The 19,476-nt window shown below is 38.8% G+C and overlaps 2 protein-coding genes across 6 annotated transcripts in view; one reads left to right on the top strand and one right to left on the bottom strand.

Annotated features, from left to right (window-relative positions):
* The first annotated feature begins 290 nt into the window (after positions 1–290).
* On the top strand, positions 291–16,679 carry cyb5r4 (cytochrome b5 reductase 4). 2 transcript variants are annotated; one of them, XM_088997836.1, is made up of 16 exons: positions 325–1,102; positions 2,154–2,278; positions 2,386–2,539; positions 3,349–3,449; positions 3,657–3,741; positions 7,932–8,010; positions 8,109–8,166; positions 8,691–8,784; positions 9,195–9,227; positions 9,402–9,524; positions 10,100–10,240; positions 10,989–11,135; positions 12,440–12,590; positions 12,790–12,876; positions 13,467–13,628; positions 14,827–16,679. In XM_088997836.1, exons 1-16 carry the CDS (start codon positions 940–942, stop codon positions 14,879–14,881), a joined length of 1,758 nt encoding a protein of 585 aa, XP_088853962.1. In that variant the 5' UTR covers positions 325–939; the 3' UTR covers positions 14,882–16,679. The 2 variants fall into 2 exon arrangements, 1 of the variants encoding a protein (XP_088853962.1); XR_016115185.1 differs by lacking the exon at positions 12,440–12,590 and having other exon boundaries at positions 291–1,102.
* Positions 16,680–17,266: 587 nt separating this feature from the next.
* The window catches only part of cep162 (centrosomal protein 162), a 34,277-nt gene continuing 32,067 nt past the window's right edge, over positions 17,267–19,476 (bottom strand). For 3 of the 4 annotated variants that reach the window (XM_088997834.1, XM_088997833.1, XM_088997835.1), the window contains exons 24-28: positions 19,116–19,248; positions 18,902–19,043; positions 18,705–18,803; positions 17,853–17,987; positions 17,267–17,668 (exon numbers count right to left, since the gene is read on the bottom strand). In XM_088997834.1, the coding sequence (XP_088853960.1) occupies positions 17,453–17,668; positions 17,853–17,987; positions 18,705–18,803; positions 18,902–19,043; positions 19,116–19,248 (725 nt within the window). In that variant the 3' untranslated portion in view covers positions 17,267–17,452. Of the gene's footprint in view, positions 17,669–17,852; positions 17,988–18,704; positions 18,804–18,901; positions 19,044–19,115; positions 19,249–19,476 lie in introns of those variants that run through there. The other variant, XR_016115184.1, reaches the window with a different exon arrangement.

Here is a 19,476-nt window from a genome sequence, read left to right as displayed (position 1 = left end):
AATAACACGTCACGTGCTCATACATAATTTAGGAACATGTCACTATTTATTTATTTGTAATGTTAATATATATATATATATATATATATATATATATATATATATATATATATATATATATATATATATATATATATATATATATATATATATATATATATATATATATATATATATATATATATATATATATATATATATATATATATACGCCAGTCGCCCCTATATACGCCAGTAGATGGCGGCCTAGGCGACCGCCTACATCGCCTATGCCAAGCGCTTTTTTCACTCTCTCCCAAAAGCGGAAGTTTAGTTTGATGTTTTTCTCCGTAATAACTGATTGGTGCTGTAGTTTTAAATGTTTTTTTGTGTGCATTTCTTCAAACTCCGTATGAACGGCTCTAGACGTTGTATGGCTGTTTTTAGTTGACCAGCGGAGTGAGATGGAGTTTCAAGGAGCAAAACACTTATTTCCCCATTCTTCAGTGAAACGAGTGCAACAATTTCTTGATAATCTGCCATTGGCACTTGATTGTTTGTTTTGCGGAGCGGATTAATTTTACACTCAGTGGTCAATGAAGTCATCCGGACAAATGTCAATCTACACGAGTCCGGAGTATAACTAGATATATGTGCTAAATTTAGAGTTTATCAAATCTTGAATAGTTTACCTATATTAAAAGTGAATGAATATTTAGCACGTAGGTTTACCTTTATCTAACTATTTATACAAATATCTGGTAATAAGGCAGGCAACGCAATCATGTACGAAATTTAAAGTTATTGGTGTCTAACCATTTGTGGGAAGTGGGTAACTGATTATGGAGCCAAAACCACGAATCAAGTGCGCAGTCTTAAAATTTCAAACTGGAATAATCCATTTAAAAGATTAGGATTTCAGTGACATACTTCGGTTCGTTCAATGGCATCAAAGAGTTGATGCGTTACGAATTAAAAACGCAGCCCTTGGACGGCTACGAGGCGTCTACAATGTCAGTTGAAAAATCCACGGAATCGGAGAATGATGACGATAGTGACTGTGACAGCGAGTTGGGTGACCAAGGTTCATTTTTCATCGTGTTTCTGACCAGCTTCTTAAACGGTATGTTATACACGATTATCAACGTTTAATTATGTATGTAATCGCGGCATTGTCTGGCAAATAAAGAAATACAGTGCAATCCAGCACGAGCGTTTTGCGTCACTGGTAATAACCTGACGTCATATTTAATGGCCGTCACAGCGTGCTGAAAGTTGGAGGTATATCTTAACATTAATGCCTTCCTCGCGACTTAATTGTATTTTTCCTCTCTTGACAACATAGTTTTGGGACAAATGGAAGCCCGTACGAGGCTGGAGTCGCGAGGATTCACGACCGAGGAGGAACACATAAAGAAATAAGATATGCTCAGAAACCCGACGCGAATGTCAACAATAAAGATGGCTGATTCCGATAAATTATTTGTTGTCGTTCACAATAGATTTTGACGTCCAAGAACATTTCTTTCTTTTATTCGGTCATACTAGTCAAAACAATATATTGACTTTCACGAATAAACATGCCAAAAGCTTGTAGAGTAAATTTTAACCTCGGACATTCAAGTGTTTTAACAAGAAGAAGCTAGTGTTATTTATAGTCGAGGTGACTAAATAACACAAGCAAGGCAAAAACTGATACATGAGCGGGTGGGTCAAAACACAGCTTTTAATACTGTTGAATCAAAGGTCATGATTGGTTAGGGTTGTCCAACCCACACTCCATTTCAGACGGTGGCGGTAATGTACTTAAAGGTTATTTGCTACCTTCATAAAATAGGAAAGCGAGAAAGACACCGCACCATGTGAAGTTCCGTCTGCGTTTGATGACGTAGGAGGTGTTGTTACATTCGTTGAAGAATGTAGTTGTAGTAAATCTGTAGTAAATCCATTGACTATGTCATTGCATTTAGTAAGCGGATTTTTCTTGTCGCGCATCACGTAGTGGCAGCTACAGATTTATATTCTAAAGCCGCTTCATGTTTTGATTATCTGAGCTCATGACATACCATAGCATTGCATTGTAGCGCAGTTGAATTGCGCAACAATGTTGACAGTGTCTTCGAAGGGTGGCAGTTTTTAATGCTGTGTGAGGTAACGTTGGTTTCTTCAAGTAGATTTTCTTCGAAAGTTGTGCTGCGTTCGAGGCATTGGCAACATGTTGAACATTCCAACTCAGTCATTCCCTGCACCCAGTTCCCAACAGCGGGTCGCACGGCCCGGCCAGTCGGGGCGGACCAAGGTAAGAAAAACACACCTATTGCCATTTTTTGGGACCCTTCTCATTAATTGGAACGAGTTAATAATGATCACGTGTCATCAATTTTATGGTTGTCCTTGAAATTGTAGGTTGCCTTGAAGCCAGGCCACAGTCTTATGGACTGGATTCGGTTCTCCAAAAGTGGAAAAGATCTAACCGGGTTGAGGGGGCGTCTAATTGAGGTTAGCCATGAAGAATTGCAGAAACACAACACAAGGAATGACTGTTGGACATGTATACGAGGTAAGCTTCACCTGCCTGTCACAAGAAATGTTAACTTGAGGATGCTTATGGACACTTGTCAGACTGACAGACGCTCACTTTGACGTGTTGACGTGAACATTTTTTGGGGTTTACTAGCCGCTATGGCGAGCTGTCATGTACTGCTCACAGTTTAGATGTCGTGGTATTGATCATGGAACCCAACACAGAACCAACTTCTCTCAGTGTGCTATAAAGCTGACCACTGCTATAGCGTATCAGTAACATGAAGTGTTTGCATTCTTTTACACAAATTATACGAATGTCGGAAGTGTGTATACATTGTCGTTAGTATTTGGTACAGTTGTCTAAATATCTGACTATCTACTAGTACGTATATTCTATTTAATTTTACCTTTGTCCCCACTTCTTGCCAATTACTGTTTCCACATATACAATTAGTTGTTTTCTGATTTTTTTTGTAACGCCAAACACAATATTCAAGTTACAGCACACCTTCTTCTTCTTTTCCTTTCGGCTTTTCCCTTGAAGGGGTCGCCACAGCGAATCAGTGTTCTCCATCTTCAGAGTTTTGATTCGCATGTTTGTTTTGGCCAAGCTTTTACGTCAGATGCCCTTCCTGACACAACCCTCTGTAAAGCCATCAAGGCAAACACGATCAAAGTATTTCAAAATATTTGTGTGCAAAATTACAGGTAATGAGAAAACCAGCACACAATCTATTTGTACTGCTTCGGAGAATCGTTTAACATTGACACTGAACAAACTGTGCATCGGCTGATATTTTTGACTCAACTGAGGGCACCTGTATGACCACATAATGTTTGTAGGTATGGTGTATAATGTCACTCCCTACATGGACTACCACCCTGGTGGAGAAGATGAGCTGATGAAGGCAGCGGGCATCGATGGCACAGACCTCTTTGACCAGGTGTTTACTTTGTACACTGAGTTCCAAATATTTCCATTTAAAATGCCACTGTATAAACAGCATGCGCCTTAATGTACTGTTTACTACCAGCCTTTACTTAAAAAAATTAAGACCATAGTTGGTTGACGGGACTGGCTGGGACTTTGACTTCAAAATTTAAAATGTTGCAGATTAGACTGCACATTACTCTGTTCTACTTGTCCACAGGTCCACCGGTGGGTGAATTATGAGTCCATGTTGAAGGAATGCCTAGTAGGCAGGATGGCTACAAAGCCCAGCAAAACAATTAAAGGTATTTTCAAATAATTTCAAGCATTTAAAAAAATGCACATTTACAATTACAGTACATGTCATTTTTGTTCTATGTCCCCTCACTAGTCTGAACACAGTATGGTGATTGTAAATGTGTTAGTAGAATAGGAATTAAGCGGATCGATCCTCAATTTTAAACCATTGATGACTGCAGCGAATTTGACATTTGGCTGGTCTATGTAGTCGACAGGAAGTGGCTTGAAAGTGCCTTGGGCTCAAATTACGTAAATCATAGTAATGGCTGGGCGATTATCAATATGCATTGCGATAGACACATGATTGCTGTCCATTGAAAGTACCCTCAATAAATTGTTGGATAGAAAAAAAAATCTAGAAGCATAATGCCAATCTGGACATTGTCGATGCTGTAGGCAGGTGTTAATTTTGTGCCACTATTACAAACAAACCCTGAACAAACCCTGGTTGGCATTCAATTGCAGGGCAACGGATACATTGTTTACAAGTTAAAGAAATCCCAGTTTTTGACGCACTACAGGGTTATTGGTACTCATATTGGCTATTGGCCCTTAGCATCACACTCAAGTCACAATTGGACAGATAAATACAGGAATGGAAGACGGCAAGAACCAGTCCACAAATGAGATAAAGCAGTCTTCGAAGGTTCCGCCACCATTGTTCTTACTTTAATCAGGTTTAAAAAAATATTTAGCAATATTTCAATACAATACATATTGATTTATATAGCGCTTTAAAAACAGCTGAAGCTGTAACAAAGCGCTGAACATGGACAACTATCATATCATATAAAGGGAAAAAAGCATTCACAAAGATAGTAGAAATCACCAGGGAGTAAAATTAATAACTACGCAAAAAATGTGGCATTTCTCTTTTAAATGCATAATTATATCTAGCGTAAGCATTATTCATTGCAACAGAATCAAGTTATCATTGCAGGCATAAGCGTTCTTCATTGCATGCATCATCAACTCATCACTAATAACATGCAACTGTATGGCAACTATCAATCCAAATACTTTTATTGTGAAACACTTTTCATCCATAATGCTCAGCCCTACGAATCACATTACTGTGTCAAAGGCTTTCATTTAGTCTTGATATTGACTGCTTTACACTTGTTCATAGTTGTGTTGACCTATATTAAAGGCTAAATATTATACGTTAAAATAAAATTACCTAAATTCAGTCCTTTTTTAAAATCTTGTATTTGTTTTGAGTCCTAAATTTGCAAATTTTCCCATTGTGGGACGAATAAAGGTTTTCTGATTCTGATAAAAAATACAATTATCGAGATTGACTTATTTGAAATACTTTTATTATTGTACACTTTTCAGCCATATTGTTCAGCCACAGTGACGTAAAACTATTTTCTCGGTTTAGTCAAGTGACAGGAAAAAAATAAATCAATTTGGCTTCTACTTTAGGGCATGTCAGACCTTTTTTTTCTTTGTTAATGGAGTCAAGAGTCGAATAAACTAAGATGCAACTTCCGCTTGACATGATGCAACCCTGCTGTAATTTTGGTTTCATCCGTTTTGGTTTTTGATGGCATGACAAAACCAATGAAATGTTTTTGGTTTTTTTTTTTTCGAACCAAAAAAGGTTATGAACCAATTCAACGAGTCACATGGCTGAAGAAACAGAGTGGAAAAGAAATAAAATACTGTTAACCAAGATCGTTGCCCATCAAAAATTAAAAACACAAATACTAATTTCACAGGCAAAGATCACTGTGTGCGTGTGTGTATTTCTGTGTGTGTGTGTTCGCGTGTGTGTGTGTGCGCGTGTGCGTGCGTGCGAGACCAAACTTTTTACTACCGCAAACATGTCGGTCTGAATTATTATTCAAAGTATTGTAAACTTCCTCATGATATTGCCCAACATTGCCAAGTTCAATTTAACTTGAATTTAAAGGACAACCGACATCACTTTTTTGTTTCCTAACTGACATCAGAAAAACGTTTTATAGCATCTAAAATACCCAAAACACTCAGTATGATATTTTTAGTCAAATGTAAAACACCAATAAAAATGACTTAAAGTGTACAAAATCTGCAAAAAAATGAACCCAGAAGTGGCCAGTTTCAGAAGGTCCCGCCCCCTTGTTCGCGGCGTCACCCCAAGACGTCTTGCCTCGCTGGAGAATCAATACAATGGCTTCAGATTTGGAGAATATATCTGAAGAGGAAAGCATACATGTTTGCAATCGATTAACACATTTATTCTGTGCCATTTTGATGCAATGGGGGGGGGGGGATGTAGCACTAAAAAAGAGGCAGAAAATGGCGACAAAGCTCCGTGTAAGGAAGTAATCAGCCCATTTCCACAGGCTGATTAATTCCTTACACGGAGCTTTGTCACCCTCTTCTGCCTCTTTTTGGTGCAACACGAAGTTTTCAGACCAAACAAGTACAGCAAAATGCATTGACGTGATGGAAGGACTGCTACAATGTGTCCTTTTTTTCGGTCAGGGGCGTTCCTTCAGTGACGTAGGGTGAGGACTCGTCACCAACTCAAAAACAAGACTTCCGGAACATTCAGCGCAAGTCTTAAAACCTGAAATATAGCTATATGTGGTGGAATCTTTGTAAAATACGCTCAGTAGAAGTCATTTAAAGACATTTTACAAATTATGGAAACAACTTGTCCGGAGACGTCGGTTGTCCTTTAAATGAGATTCTTTTAACTAAAAAAGGCACAATCAATGTAGAGAGACACCCAAATGCTCTGGGTAATAGTTATGTAAATACTGTTTTGAGAGCATTTTACATCTTGAAAATATTGATATTTCTGATGTACAATTTTGAGGAAACATTCTTTTGTTGAAATCTAAATGATGTTGGTTACTTATATCTTAATCTAGCATATTTCTATTTTTCTACACTGCTTTTTGTGTATCGGGTTGTGCGCAGTGAACCAATGTCAGCTGACTGGTTGCTAGCTGAAATCAGGATGATCCACAATCACTTTGAAATACTGTATGTGTGCAAGTCAGTCTTTGGGTAACCGAACATACCTTTTTGGGCAAATGTTGGATGAAGCTGGAGTCGAGGGAGCATCCCCACATAAACACAGCTGAGCTCGTGCACAAGCTCTACACTGGAAGTCCTCAGTAGAGATTCAAACCTTTGTTTGAACTGTGGGGCAGACTAGCTAACAACTGTGCAAAGCAATTACAGGGTGACCCAAAAAGTTGCGTACCCATGAACACTTCAATTGTGGCTTTGATGAAAAAGCGATTTCAAATTATAACCACACATTATTCAGGTTATGGAAGACCATTCACAATTTTTAGCTATTTCTGTCAATTTTTAGTCAATTTGTGGCTTTTCCAAGATGTGTTCCAAATGTCCACCATTTCGTTGCAAGTAAAAATGTAATTGTCTGATAAAGTTATCAATCACTTTTACACACTCCTCTTTTCGAGAGTAAACATTGCTGCAGTGACGGACTCAGTAAGACGTATCTTTTTGGGTCACCCTCCCAAAAGAAGAGTGTGTAAAAGTGATTGACAACTTTGTCAGACGAGGACAGGTTTGCTTGCAACGAAATGGTGAACATTTGTAACACATCTTGGGAAAGCCATAAATTGACTAAAAATTGACAGAAATAGCTGAAACTCTGGTGAATGGTCTTCCATAAACTGAATAATGTGTGGCTGTAATTTGAAATAAATAGTTTTTTAATCAAAGCCACAATTGGAATTTTCATGGGTACGCATCGTTTTGGGTCACCCTGTAGAAAGTTTACATCTATTTTAACTTCAAAGAGAAAGTGATGGTAGTCTTCACAACATAGTACATACAATTTTTGCCACGCTCTCATTTCATTTCCTTACCGAAGAGATTCCCATCCAGGCCAGGGTGTAATTGTAGTTTTGGGCCTTGCGTCTTCTGCCAGAAATGTTACATGTTACTAACTCTACTCATGAAGGAATGTTCATGTCTATCTGTAACCATCATATTTTTTGTAATATCCTGTGGTTAATTTGTGTTGGTTGTTTTCCAATACAAAATTGCAATACATTAAATATGCAACATAGCACAAGCAGTTACAGTAACTGTAATCAGCAGGCACTTTCTTTATTCATGGATTTAGTCATTGAAAACTATTTCATCGGTGTGATGTTTTTCAAAATGCCGCTGCCCCTATCTGTTTTTTTTTTCTCATTTTTTGCTTTTCTTTTCTCAGCAATGATACCGCCACCTCAACCAGTCTTTTCCCCCTCCCACCAAGTGTCTCCTCTGGCTGTCAAAGACTCTCGACCTCGGTATAAGACAAGTTTTACAATAGCGAAGACACAAAATAATAAATACACCAACTCATTTTATTTGTCTCTGCTGTTCCAATTATGTTTTCTTTGTCCAGGTACGACTGGTTCCAAACCGCAACAACGGTTCATTTGGTTATTTATACCCAAAGGAAGGTAACTGCTAACCTGCTCCGTTACACCTGAGTTAGAGGTGAACAAAAATCAAAACATTAAATGAGGAAAAGCTGAAATATGCCTTATTTGGGAGGCACTGAACCCCTTTCTTTTAACTTTATATTGACAGATGTAGCATTGTTCTGGACACACGTTCATGGATGAACTATGAGAACCTCCCTCTGTATTTTTGGAGGCGAGTCGTACATGTAGGAGACAATAAATTTTGATAAGCTCTCCACAGTGGCATCCACAGTCGGCGAGAAGTTGTGAGTTGGACGCAGTCTGCAGTCATACTATGCCGAAAGTCAATCGGTATCCACATGTTGTGGATACAATAACCTCACTATTGAGTTGATTTCTATCTTAAGATGGGCCGCACACATGCTAGGAGCATAATACTGTATTGATTGTTTTAAAAACATCCACAATATTAAGTTGGGAGCTGTGCCAGGGCTGTGGGTTGCCTTCAAAATACATATTGTAATTATATTAATAATGCATTTTTGTGACACCATTTTTAGATACCCAACTCTGGTTGTACCGTAGTTGATCTTGAGGATGGTGTACTACGAGTAGAAGTGCTACTTGGGAAAATGTCCTACATGGTCCATTTACGTGAGTAAATATGGCAGTTGAAAATGGGTGTTTCTTTAGTTTTCTTTTATAGATTCAAATACACCAATTGTCATTTCTCGAAGTGTGTTGTCGAGGACATTGTCGGTCTTACAAATCAGAACCAGAATCACAAAGTCTTTAATAGTATTGCATGTACAAAAAAATTGCAGAGAACTGAACTGAACAACTGCACAAAAATATTTCATAAAAAGAACTGTGCAAAGTATAAAAATACAGTATAAAGCATCTATAACATATGCAAATGTATTCTACATTAGATGGCTGTGCTATTTACAATGTATACATCCAGTTTTTTGTGTGATTAGAATATGTGGTTCTAGGTAAATAAACTCAAACAAATATTCTCATTGTTATATGTTGTGAAATGTTGTTTATTCTGTTATTTTTAGGTCTTTCAGAAAATGTTGATGGAGACATTGAAGGTAAGATATGAGAAATGAGTGTGGGGGGGATCTGCTAAATAACGGGATTGCACATTTTATACTGCAATTGCATGTGGAGTGCGGGTGTACTGACACATTTTCAGGAGCTGTAAATGATTTAAGATTGATTTGCCTTGTTCTTGGTCTTATACTGTACTACCATTTTGTCAACAGTTAACACTGCCTTCTCCGTGGGAAAGATTCAGGTGACAATTCGCAAGCAGGCAGAAGGAAAGTGGTCGAGTTTTGGACAACCATTGGAATTGCACAATACTTTTTTAAGCAAAAAAGACAGAGGTGAGCTTCGAATTTGTAAAAACTTGCATGCATTTTCCATTACCCTCGTCCTGATTCGGTTTGCAGGTGAGCTGATGTAAGGCAAAAGTGGGGTGCACACTGGGCTGGTCACGTGTCTATCACACGGGCAGTCATTTACAGAACTGGGCATTTTACAACGAGCGAATGTGCACAGTAATATGATTAAAAAAAACTGAGACCATGATGGTCACCATCATAACTTCTAATCTTCTAATCTGATTCTTCTAATCTAATCGATAAGTATTTACCCCAATAAGTCATCAAAAACAGCCACCATTTAAAGTGCTTTTGATTTTTCTCAAAATAATGTTCAGCCGTTGTTGTCTGTGTTTCCCTTCTACCTTGTTCATCCTGAAAAAAAGTGGTATCCTTTCCAACTAGTACTTTGAACTAAGTCTACGGAGTGAGATTTCCCTTTTGATGTGAAAGATGCTACGCCAGAAATGTCTTTTGAATGAACAAAATACATTTAGCATTAAAATGAAGTGCAGCAGACATCGTGTTCAGTTCTTTAAATCTCATTAGCTAATGCTGGATATGCTATTTTTTTCCAGCTCTTTTCTTTCGGGATTGTGTGTTGGTGTCAAAGACTGAGGTGAACCATAACACGCGTGTGTTTCAGTTGCAACTTCCCCGTGGGACTGTCATGCATGTGCCTGTTGGAAAACACGTCTACCTCAAATCCCTCATCCAAGGTACCCCCCCCCCCCCCCTTAAAAAATCATATACTTGCCATCCTCAAATAGTCACCAAACTATTTTATTCCAGAGGCAAATACTAGCTACTTTGTAGGGTTTGTAGGGTTCAAGGTAGAGTATCATGTTGTTCTTTTGACTTCAAGACGGCGCCGCAAGAGTGGCTGCCTTTCCAGCAGCTCATGTATTTCTTTTTTCTACTTTCATTCCTTTCATCACTTTGCTGCTATGAAATGTAAATTTCTCCACTGTGAGACTAAAAAAGGCAAATCCAATCCAATGAGATGTTTTAGAAATGTTTTCTTCCAAATATGACTTGAGGCATTATTATAAGACAGCGACTTTATTGAACACTGGCATCGTAAAAAAACAACATTAAGTAACATGTTGCTGCTCTTTGACTTGTCCTCCCGATCGTATGCCTCAATCACCAGAAGTTAATGTCATCCAAATTTCATTTCATGTTCATAACTCACGGGATAATGCAAATTAAATCTTGCACGCCTCATTTTCCAGAGAAAGTAAACTATTATTATTAGCAAAACATTTGCAGACTCTCATTTTGATGCCCATCAGTTAACATTACACAGAACAAATCACATTTCAATTGCTGTGTCTAATTCATCATCTATATCCTTCATCAACACATTCATATCTTCTTTCATGGGGATGTATGAACAGATAAATACACACTTCAAGCATACTGTCCCATTTCAATATTGTCCTTGTCCTGTTTTTGTTTTTTCAGGTACAGAAGTAGTGCGACCATACACCCCAGTTGACCAGAGTCTTTCAATTGGCCCCAATACCTCCTCAGGAAAAACGGGCCTCTACCTCATGATTAAGGTTTATCCCGATGGACTGCTGACTCAACATCTGAACAGCCTACACATAGGTCAGTCTTTTGCCATTTCACGAATGGGAGAATGAGTGATGAATTTACTCTTAAAACCAAGATACTTTGCTTGATTTCACATTGTTCTCATTCAACAAACATATCTGTCTTGAAATGAGTGTCGGTCAAAGTCTCTGCAGTTGTTACACTAACACTGCTCTTAACCAGTAAAGCATGCTCGAGCCCGGCTATTAATTTGAGAATGAAATATTATCACATTTATAGGTCCTTCCATGAAAGCAAGCTGATTGTATTTGAGTTTCGTCAATACACAGACATTTGCAAAAAATGCTTTTACTGACTTACAAAAGTATATGTTTTTTGCCCATCCCCTAACATGTTATGTCATGAATCAAACCAGTAACAAACCAGAATCAATGTACATTTTCTGTTTTGTCAAATACAATCACTGCCCCTTTTTTTCTGAAAGAATGGGACATGTATTTGTTTTGTATCCAATTCATTGATGAATTGAAAAAATAAGAGATAAATCTATGATTGAAATAATTGTAAGTTCCTGTTGCAATTTACATTATTTTGTTTTCGTCTATCGTGGTTGTGATCTGCAGCGATAAAAGGGCGATTACTACAACTCCATAAAAAAAATACAAAGTTAGATGTTTTTAGAAAAAAAATCCTTTTTTAAAAAATGTTCACAAAAACATCTCAAACACGAATGTGGAAAATTACGGATGCTGTATGTTAACAATGACATAATTAAGAGGCTTCTCTTACCGTATTTATTAGAGTATAACGCGTACACATAACTCATACGCATTATACACGTACACGTGTATAATGCGCACCCCTAATTTTCAATTAAAAATCGGTCTAAAATTTGGTTTCACTTTTTCTTGGCTCAGACCAAGCATTGTGATGAAAATCATTTATTGACAATGTAAACACTAAATCGAAATCTGGATATTGGTAATTGTGCAAAACAGCAATGCTTAACTCACGTTTCAGTGTGGGCGAGGAAAGGAAATGAAGCGTAGCTAAAGAAATGGTAATCAACAATAAAAAAAAGGAATGCGTGTGATCCGGGTCTTTCCAAGAATCGAAGCTGAATGCTGAGAATGGCCACGAGAATAGCCATGGAAATGCTTCCCCCTCCTGGAAAGGATTAAGCTGAGTTCTTTTTTTAGGTAGACAATGTTGCATGTTATACTTGAATAAATACAGTAATTCTTAAGTTTAATGAAGCCACATTCATTTTGTAATGTAATGCTCAATTGCTTCACTTTATATGCTACCGACATCTTTAGTGATGTTCATTGCAACTCTTGCCTGCTGTCACTCTATAGGTGACCATGTATCTGTTAGCGGTCCAGAGGGCACCTTTGGTCTCCGCCCACTTCGTGATACCACAGTTCTTTACCTTTTAGCAGCAGGTACTGGCTTCACTCCAATGTCTCGTCTCATTCGAGTGGCCTTACACGAGAGCTTTGCGATCAGGTTTGTTTAAAAAAAAAAACACCCAAACATCCTTTCGATATGTGTTAATAAATTCTAATTTTAAATTTTTATTGATCCTCAAAGTGCGACTTATAAATTGGCATCCTGTAAAAAAATGGTTCCCAATAAACAAGCCCAAAAGAAATGTCCTTCATATGGTGAATATATTGTGACCACAACTGTATGTGTCCATCCCCAGGAAAACCCACTTGCTATTTTTTAACCGACGCGAAGAGGACATCCTGTGGCGAAGGGAATTGGATGAACTTACAGCTCAGGATGAAAGGTGACCTTCCCATTCATTAAAACGTCACCAGAAGTGTCTCGGAATTTGCGATTTCAAGCAACATAAAGTTTCAGTGACAGGAAAACCTCACAATAATAGCCAGGTTACATTTATCTATATAAATCCCTTGAGGGTTTTTTAACAAAATAAAAACCGCTAAAAGTGCCATGGGTTGCTTGATGGGCCACTTTCTCCAAGTTTTGAACAATTATTTTCAAACGGGGGGGGGATCTCATTTTAGAACCAAATCGCCCCACTCAAGGTCACTACCACAATTATGCACTGATAATAATAATAATAATAATAATCTTCTTCTTTTCCTTTCGGCTTTTCCCTTCAAGGGGTCGCCACAGCAAATCAGTGTCCTCCATCTTTAGAGGTTTGATCCGCATGTTTGTTTTGGCCAAGCTTTTACGTCGGATGCCCTTCCTGACACAACCCTCTGTATTTATCCGGGCACAAGAAGACTTATGTCCCTTTGTATAATAATAATAATAATACATTTTTTTCTAAGCACCTTGCAAAACTCGCAAGAAGTGCACCTGCTCACATGACATGCTCAAAATATTTATGTTCGTTGACTCCGTCAGGTTCCAGGTGGAGCACATTCTCTCTGAGCCATGTGACAGCTGGACTGGCAGGAAGGGCCGAGTGGACGATACAATCATGAGGGATTTTCTAAGGCGACCCCAGGGCTCCAAGTGCTATGTTTGTGTATGTGGCCCCACACACTTTACTGAAGAGACAATCAGGTATGTAAAACTGGAGCTAGACAAAGTCATTTGAATGACGTACTGGGTTATTTTGTGATCATTTGGCAGTGTATTTTTTTCATCCTAGGAAGGATAATGGCTTTGTCAGATTTTTAAGGCTGATTGATTCCTACCACTTTGTTTATTTATTCTTATAATAATAATAATATGTTACATTTTAAGTGCCTTTCAAAGCTCTCAAGGACACTTTACAGTCAAGCATAGGTACTATAATAAATAAAATATAATCACAAATACAATGAAATAAATAAAATACAATTATAAATAGAAACAAGAGAGGTTACACAGAAAATGCAATTTTAAATAGGTGGATTTTGAGATGCGACTTGAAGGTGGGAAGATATTTTGATGATTTTGATGTAATTGATGTTATGAATGTTGCGAGGATATGAGTTCCAAAGTTTGGGGGCAGAGCAGCTGAAGGCTCTTTGACCCATCGTGCTGAGACGGGCAGGGGGGCGGGGGGGTCACACAGTGGCGGAGGGAGGAAGAGGATCTGAGGGAACGAGAGGGAATATAAATTTGAAGAAGGTCAAATAGGTATGGGGGGGGACAAGGTTATGGATAGCTTTAAATGTAAAAAGTAGAATTTTAAAGTTGATTCTATATTTGACCGGGAGCCAGTGGAGCTCTTGGAGGACGGGGGTGGATGTGGTCAAAGGATGAGGTTCTGGTGATGATCTGAGCTGGACAAGTTGAAGTTTGTGAAGAAGTTTCTGAGGGACACCAAAGAGAAGTGAATTGCAATAGTCAATCCGGGAGGTGACCAGACTATGACAAGGATACCAGTGGTGTGAGGAGTGAGAGACAGGCGAAGACGATTGATATTGCGTAGGTGGAAGTACGCAGACTGGGTTAAGTTGTTTATATGGGACTGGGAAGAAAGTTCTTCAATGTTGTTGAACCTCAGCTGATGTGCGGAGACCAAAGTAGTGTTTTTTCTTAATTCCCATTGTCCTTCAAACATTGGGGATTGTTGGTATCACAACAACTGTAGTTTATAACAAGACACAGCACAGGATAGGACAGACTTCTTGCTGTGTACTTAATTGGCTAGTTGTAGATCACTGATGGAAAACTGAGCATAATGTCATTGATTATGTTTGGATAAAGATGAAATATGCGTTGGTCACACCAATATAAAAGAGAATAACCTGATTTTACTTTTATTGGTCAGGTTGGTCAAGCAGCAAGGTTTCAGCCAAGAGGAGATCCATGCCTTCCAGGGCTAATTCCCCGCCACCTCCCGTGCCCCAAAATATCTGCTACAAACCTGCAAAGACTGAGTGTGCCTTCAAGTGGCAATAAGACCTCACTTTAACCTATCCTGTACATTTGCAGCGTGTAAGAAGAGGACATTCTATGCACCAAGGTTGTGATGATATCCACTCTTTCACTGCTTTCAGAGCAGCCACCTCCATGTTGCCAGCCGTTTTTGCGCATTTTCACTGATTGTTTTTAACATTTTTACATCAGCTGAAAATAGCTTTCCTTCTCTAAATCATTCTCAGGACACTGAATCGATCGGGACGAAACTGCTCTGTTTGTCTTGTTATGTTTTACCTCTCATCCAAGGAGGCTTCATCATTTTATCTTCGTTAGGACTTATCTTAAACACAATTTCGATTCCCAAATCAGAGGCAAACCCCAACAATGAATGATGTAATTTGGGCTTTACCCCAACTTGAAATATAAATAACTGAGTTTGTTGTGGTCTACCTATTCCACAGACCCCCCCCCCCCTAAAAATAAAATAAAAATAGAAAACATCAGTTTTCTCTAAAACGTTTTGCTCTCAACAACCAAATAGGATCGACATATTCTCAGCTCATTCACATCCAGTTTGCTGGTCCTGTAAGAACACATTTGAAATAAGTCACAGCTGCTACAAGGTCAAGGCACATACGTCAACGCTACAAATTCGTAAGGCCCCGGTTGATTAGATTGACATGGCAGCACATCGAGGCCATTTGTTGGACATAACATCTGACAGTCATACACAGTACATTTGTGGAAATAGTGACGCCAGGAGAAATGCGATGAAATCAAAGGAATAGGCTATCTGCAATAAATGAATCTCATTGTCATCAAATAGGGGGCCAATGCTTCTGATGGCAATTAAGAAATCAAAAAAAGCCATTGCTGCTTTGGACGGCTCACCGCTGTTGAAAATCATGTCCTTCCATTCGAAAATTACATGGTATTCTATAGCTACCACTTATACAATACAATTGTTTAGCCTAGTTATGTGAGAAAGTCTAAAAAGGTTCGACTATGAATTCTTGTGCAAGCTACTGTAAATCTGACATCATGAAGCAAACGCTGGCATTCAAGTTGATGAAAAACTTCTGAATATATCAAAGATAGAAATGAATTATAGAAAGATAGAAATACAAATGAATGCAATTATGTTAAAGAAGCAAGTACTGAATATTGTATGCAAGCATGACACTGGATCTGTTGTAGTCTACGGAGGGTCTTTAAGTGCTAGTTGAAATGATACAGGGGCAGATGGACATGAAACTGCTGGGGGAAAATGCCACTCTATAACATCCATGTAATTTTATTTTATATGGTAGAGAATTGGGCGGCCCGGTAGTCGAGTGGTTAGCACACCGGCTTCACAGTGCAGAGGTCGCCGGTTCGCGTCCCGGTCCGGCCTCCCTGTGTGGAGTTTGCATGTTCTCCCCGCGTGGGTTTTCTCCAGGTCCTCCGGTTTCCTCCCACGCTCCAAAAACATGCATTGCAGGCAGATTGACCACTTCAAATTGTCCCTAGGTGTGAGTGTGAGAGTGACTGTTGTATGTCTTTGTGTGCCCTGCGATTGGCTGGCAACCAATTCAGGGTGTCCCCCTCCTCGTGCCCGAAGACAGCTGAGATAGGCTCCAGCAACCCCCGCGAGCCTAATGAGGAATAAGCGGTACGGAAAATGAGATGAGATGGTAGAGAATGGCAACCCGATAATACCAACTGTGTCAGTCGGTGCCCAATAAAATATGAATGCCCTCAAACCAGTGGAGGGGAATTGTTTTGCCCTGGCCATCATTGGAGATCTGCGCCGGATTGTTCTCCCTCAAAGCTGTCAATCATGCTAATTCACACTTCTGCACAGGGTGGTTTTGCTTCTTGAAACGGACTTCAGCACAGAGCAGGAAACATTGCTGGCATTGGGCAGAATCCTCACCCCTCAAGACAACATTAAATAAAATACTGCATTTGTTGAAGCGTTAGAAAAGAGAGAAGGTTAATTCCAACCTTTTGAAACCAGACATAGGTTTCTGCCCAACTGTGATGATTTGGGGCAGATCTTGAATTATGTTCTCACATATAAAGGAAAACTTACTCCACCCCACATGACCAAGTACAGAGATCATGAAGCGAGTAAAAAAAAAGCCAGAGTAAACAGACTGCATTTTCTTTTTCTACATTATGAATGTAGTTTCTTACTAGAGGGTTCTGATCTGAGTGTATTTAACATTTCTTTCACACCCACTTGGCAAATTAACAATTACGTACTCTTGCAAAGATGCAGTCTGTAAAAAAACTTACATTTTAGAGCAAATGCATCATCAGTCCTTCCAATACTATGTTCAGTTAATGCAAACAAACCACAATAATGTAATCAAAATTTTATTTGAATGTATAAATACCATATGAAAATCTATGATATACATCGTTACCCTCTTAAACAAAAAAGCAAACAACCAATTGCATTCATTGGTGTGGCTTTCCTGAAAAAAAGGCTTCTTTCCAGTTTTGTTTTGACTGTACTTGCCCTATAAAACAATGATTCTTAAAATTGGCTAAGTGTTGTCAAGCTGCTCTATGACCTCTGTTGGGGCACATGAATCGGGGGCAGGGAGGATCATGCCCTGTCTTTGCATATGTCTTATGATATCCAAAATAGAGTCCAATTCCAAGCGGAAAGCTTCCAGCTCTCTGACCTTATCCACTGCTATGCCCCTCCAATGATCAACTTGTGCCTGCTGATCACCCTCAGGCCAGGAACCTCCAATGATCTGAAGGAAGGATTTTAAAGATAGCATTTTGTCTTGATTTGAACAATGTAAAGGCAGACAAACGGTGTACTTTCCTTTTCTGGTGAATCATTCAATGAGAGTTTGAGAACAACAACAACAACTCGCCTCATCTGATCACAAAGGCCAAGACAATGTGTTTCATTACATGTCTCACACAATTTACCTGGTTCAACTCTTTTTCTCTATCGTGCTGTCTCATCTCCATGGTGAGCAGCTTTGCCTCCAGGCTACAAAGGAGTTTCACTTCTGGAGTCTGTGCTTCTTTGGCTTCCTTTAGTTCCTTTAACACCTTGCTTAACTAGAGAAATAACCAGAAGAAATGCAATAAAATACGTGACCACTTTTGACGTTTTCCACAACACAGGTGACAGTATAATCTGACAGAGAAAACAACATCATCAAATCATACAAAGTCATATTCCTTCCAATTGCAATAAGACAACCACTTGTTAATTAAATTCATAATAAAGTTCCCAAATGTTTCATGTAATCCATACTTAGCCATTACAATTTTTTTGTCAGCCATCAAATGCAACGATGTTCTCATGTGAATGAGGTGGTAGACACAGCTAAATCGATCAAGCATATTGTGTGCAGACTTGAAATGTAAGTACGTTATTCCAACATATCCATTTTAGTACAAAAGCAAAAAAACTGAATGATGTACTGTGAGACAGGAGAGTACATGACCAGAAACATTTGATACCAGTGACATTATGCTGCACTCTAAGCTCAGTCTTGTCATTGCATTTGAGAAGGCAGACAGAAAGACTTGACAGCCTTGTATTGATCCTCTGGCATTCATTAAATAGTTGAGGAAAATATGCAGTTTTCTGGTAGATACTCTTAGTGTAACGAGCTATAAAAATAAGACTGAAGAAACCTCTGAAAAACTTTATTACAGGACCTTGACTTTTAGATGGAAATGCAACTTGCAAAAATTCTGGTGACATGATGTAAAAAAAAGCATGGTGAAAAAAAAAATCAGATACTTTAAGAATGATCAAAATGTAACCTGAGTCTCCAAAGCCGCCTCTCGAGTTACGGATAGGGCAAGTGCTTCTTTGACCCCGTGCAGGTCTTTCAGTTGATTTTGCAAAAGATTCACCATGATCTGCAGGACATGAGTGCATCAATGACAACAACATTTTTGTTTTTGACATAATTGATTCTTCTGAAAAAGCCTGCAATTTGGTGTTCTCTTATTATTACCTCTCGAGCGTTCAATTCATTGCTGAGTTGGGCAACCTTTGAAGAAGAGTGCTCCATGGCGTGAGTGACTCGCATGTGCTCCAATGCCTTGAGCTTTTCTGCCTTCAGAGAAGAAATCTGATCCAAAAATTCATCCCTTTGCCTTGACACACAGTTTCACATTCAGTCAGCCCCATTCCAGACCCTATTGCAGAGCTTGAAGGTTAACACACACCTGCACAGCTCCTCCTTGGCTTGGACCACATGGCATTTCAGTGCCTCCTTTTGTTGCGCATAGCCAAGCTCAAGCTGCTTTATACGCTCCCAAAGAGCCTCATTCTCCTTCAGCACATCTGTGACGTGACTCCCTGTACAGTGCAAGGACAGTACAGATAAAACAAAAGATGGCTGAAATAGTACAGCAAACATTGGAAACTGTGCACATAATAATAGACATTAACTTTTGTGCAACTGCATTAACTACTAGTACTATTACAAACATACTATTTTGTATTTAGTCATAGTTGACCTAATCAGATTAATTTCTGTTGTACGCGATGATGGCAAAGTATTTGTCGGGACTAGTTTAGATGAAT

This window comes from Hippocampus bargibanti, linkage group LG06 (assembly GCF_051943395.1).
Source record: "Hippocampus bargibanti isolate YZ-2025 linkage group LG06, ASM5194339v1, whole genome shotgun sequence".
NCBI lineage: Eukaryota > Metazoa > Chordata > Actinopteri > Syngnathiformes > Syngnathidae > Hippocampus > Hippocampus bargibanti.
The sequence above is the reverse complement of the archived record's forward strand: the minus strand, read 5'-3'. Positions and strand labels throughout refer to the sequence as shown.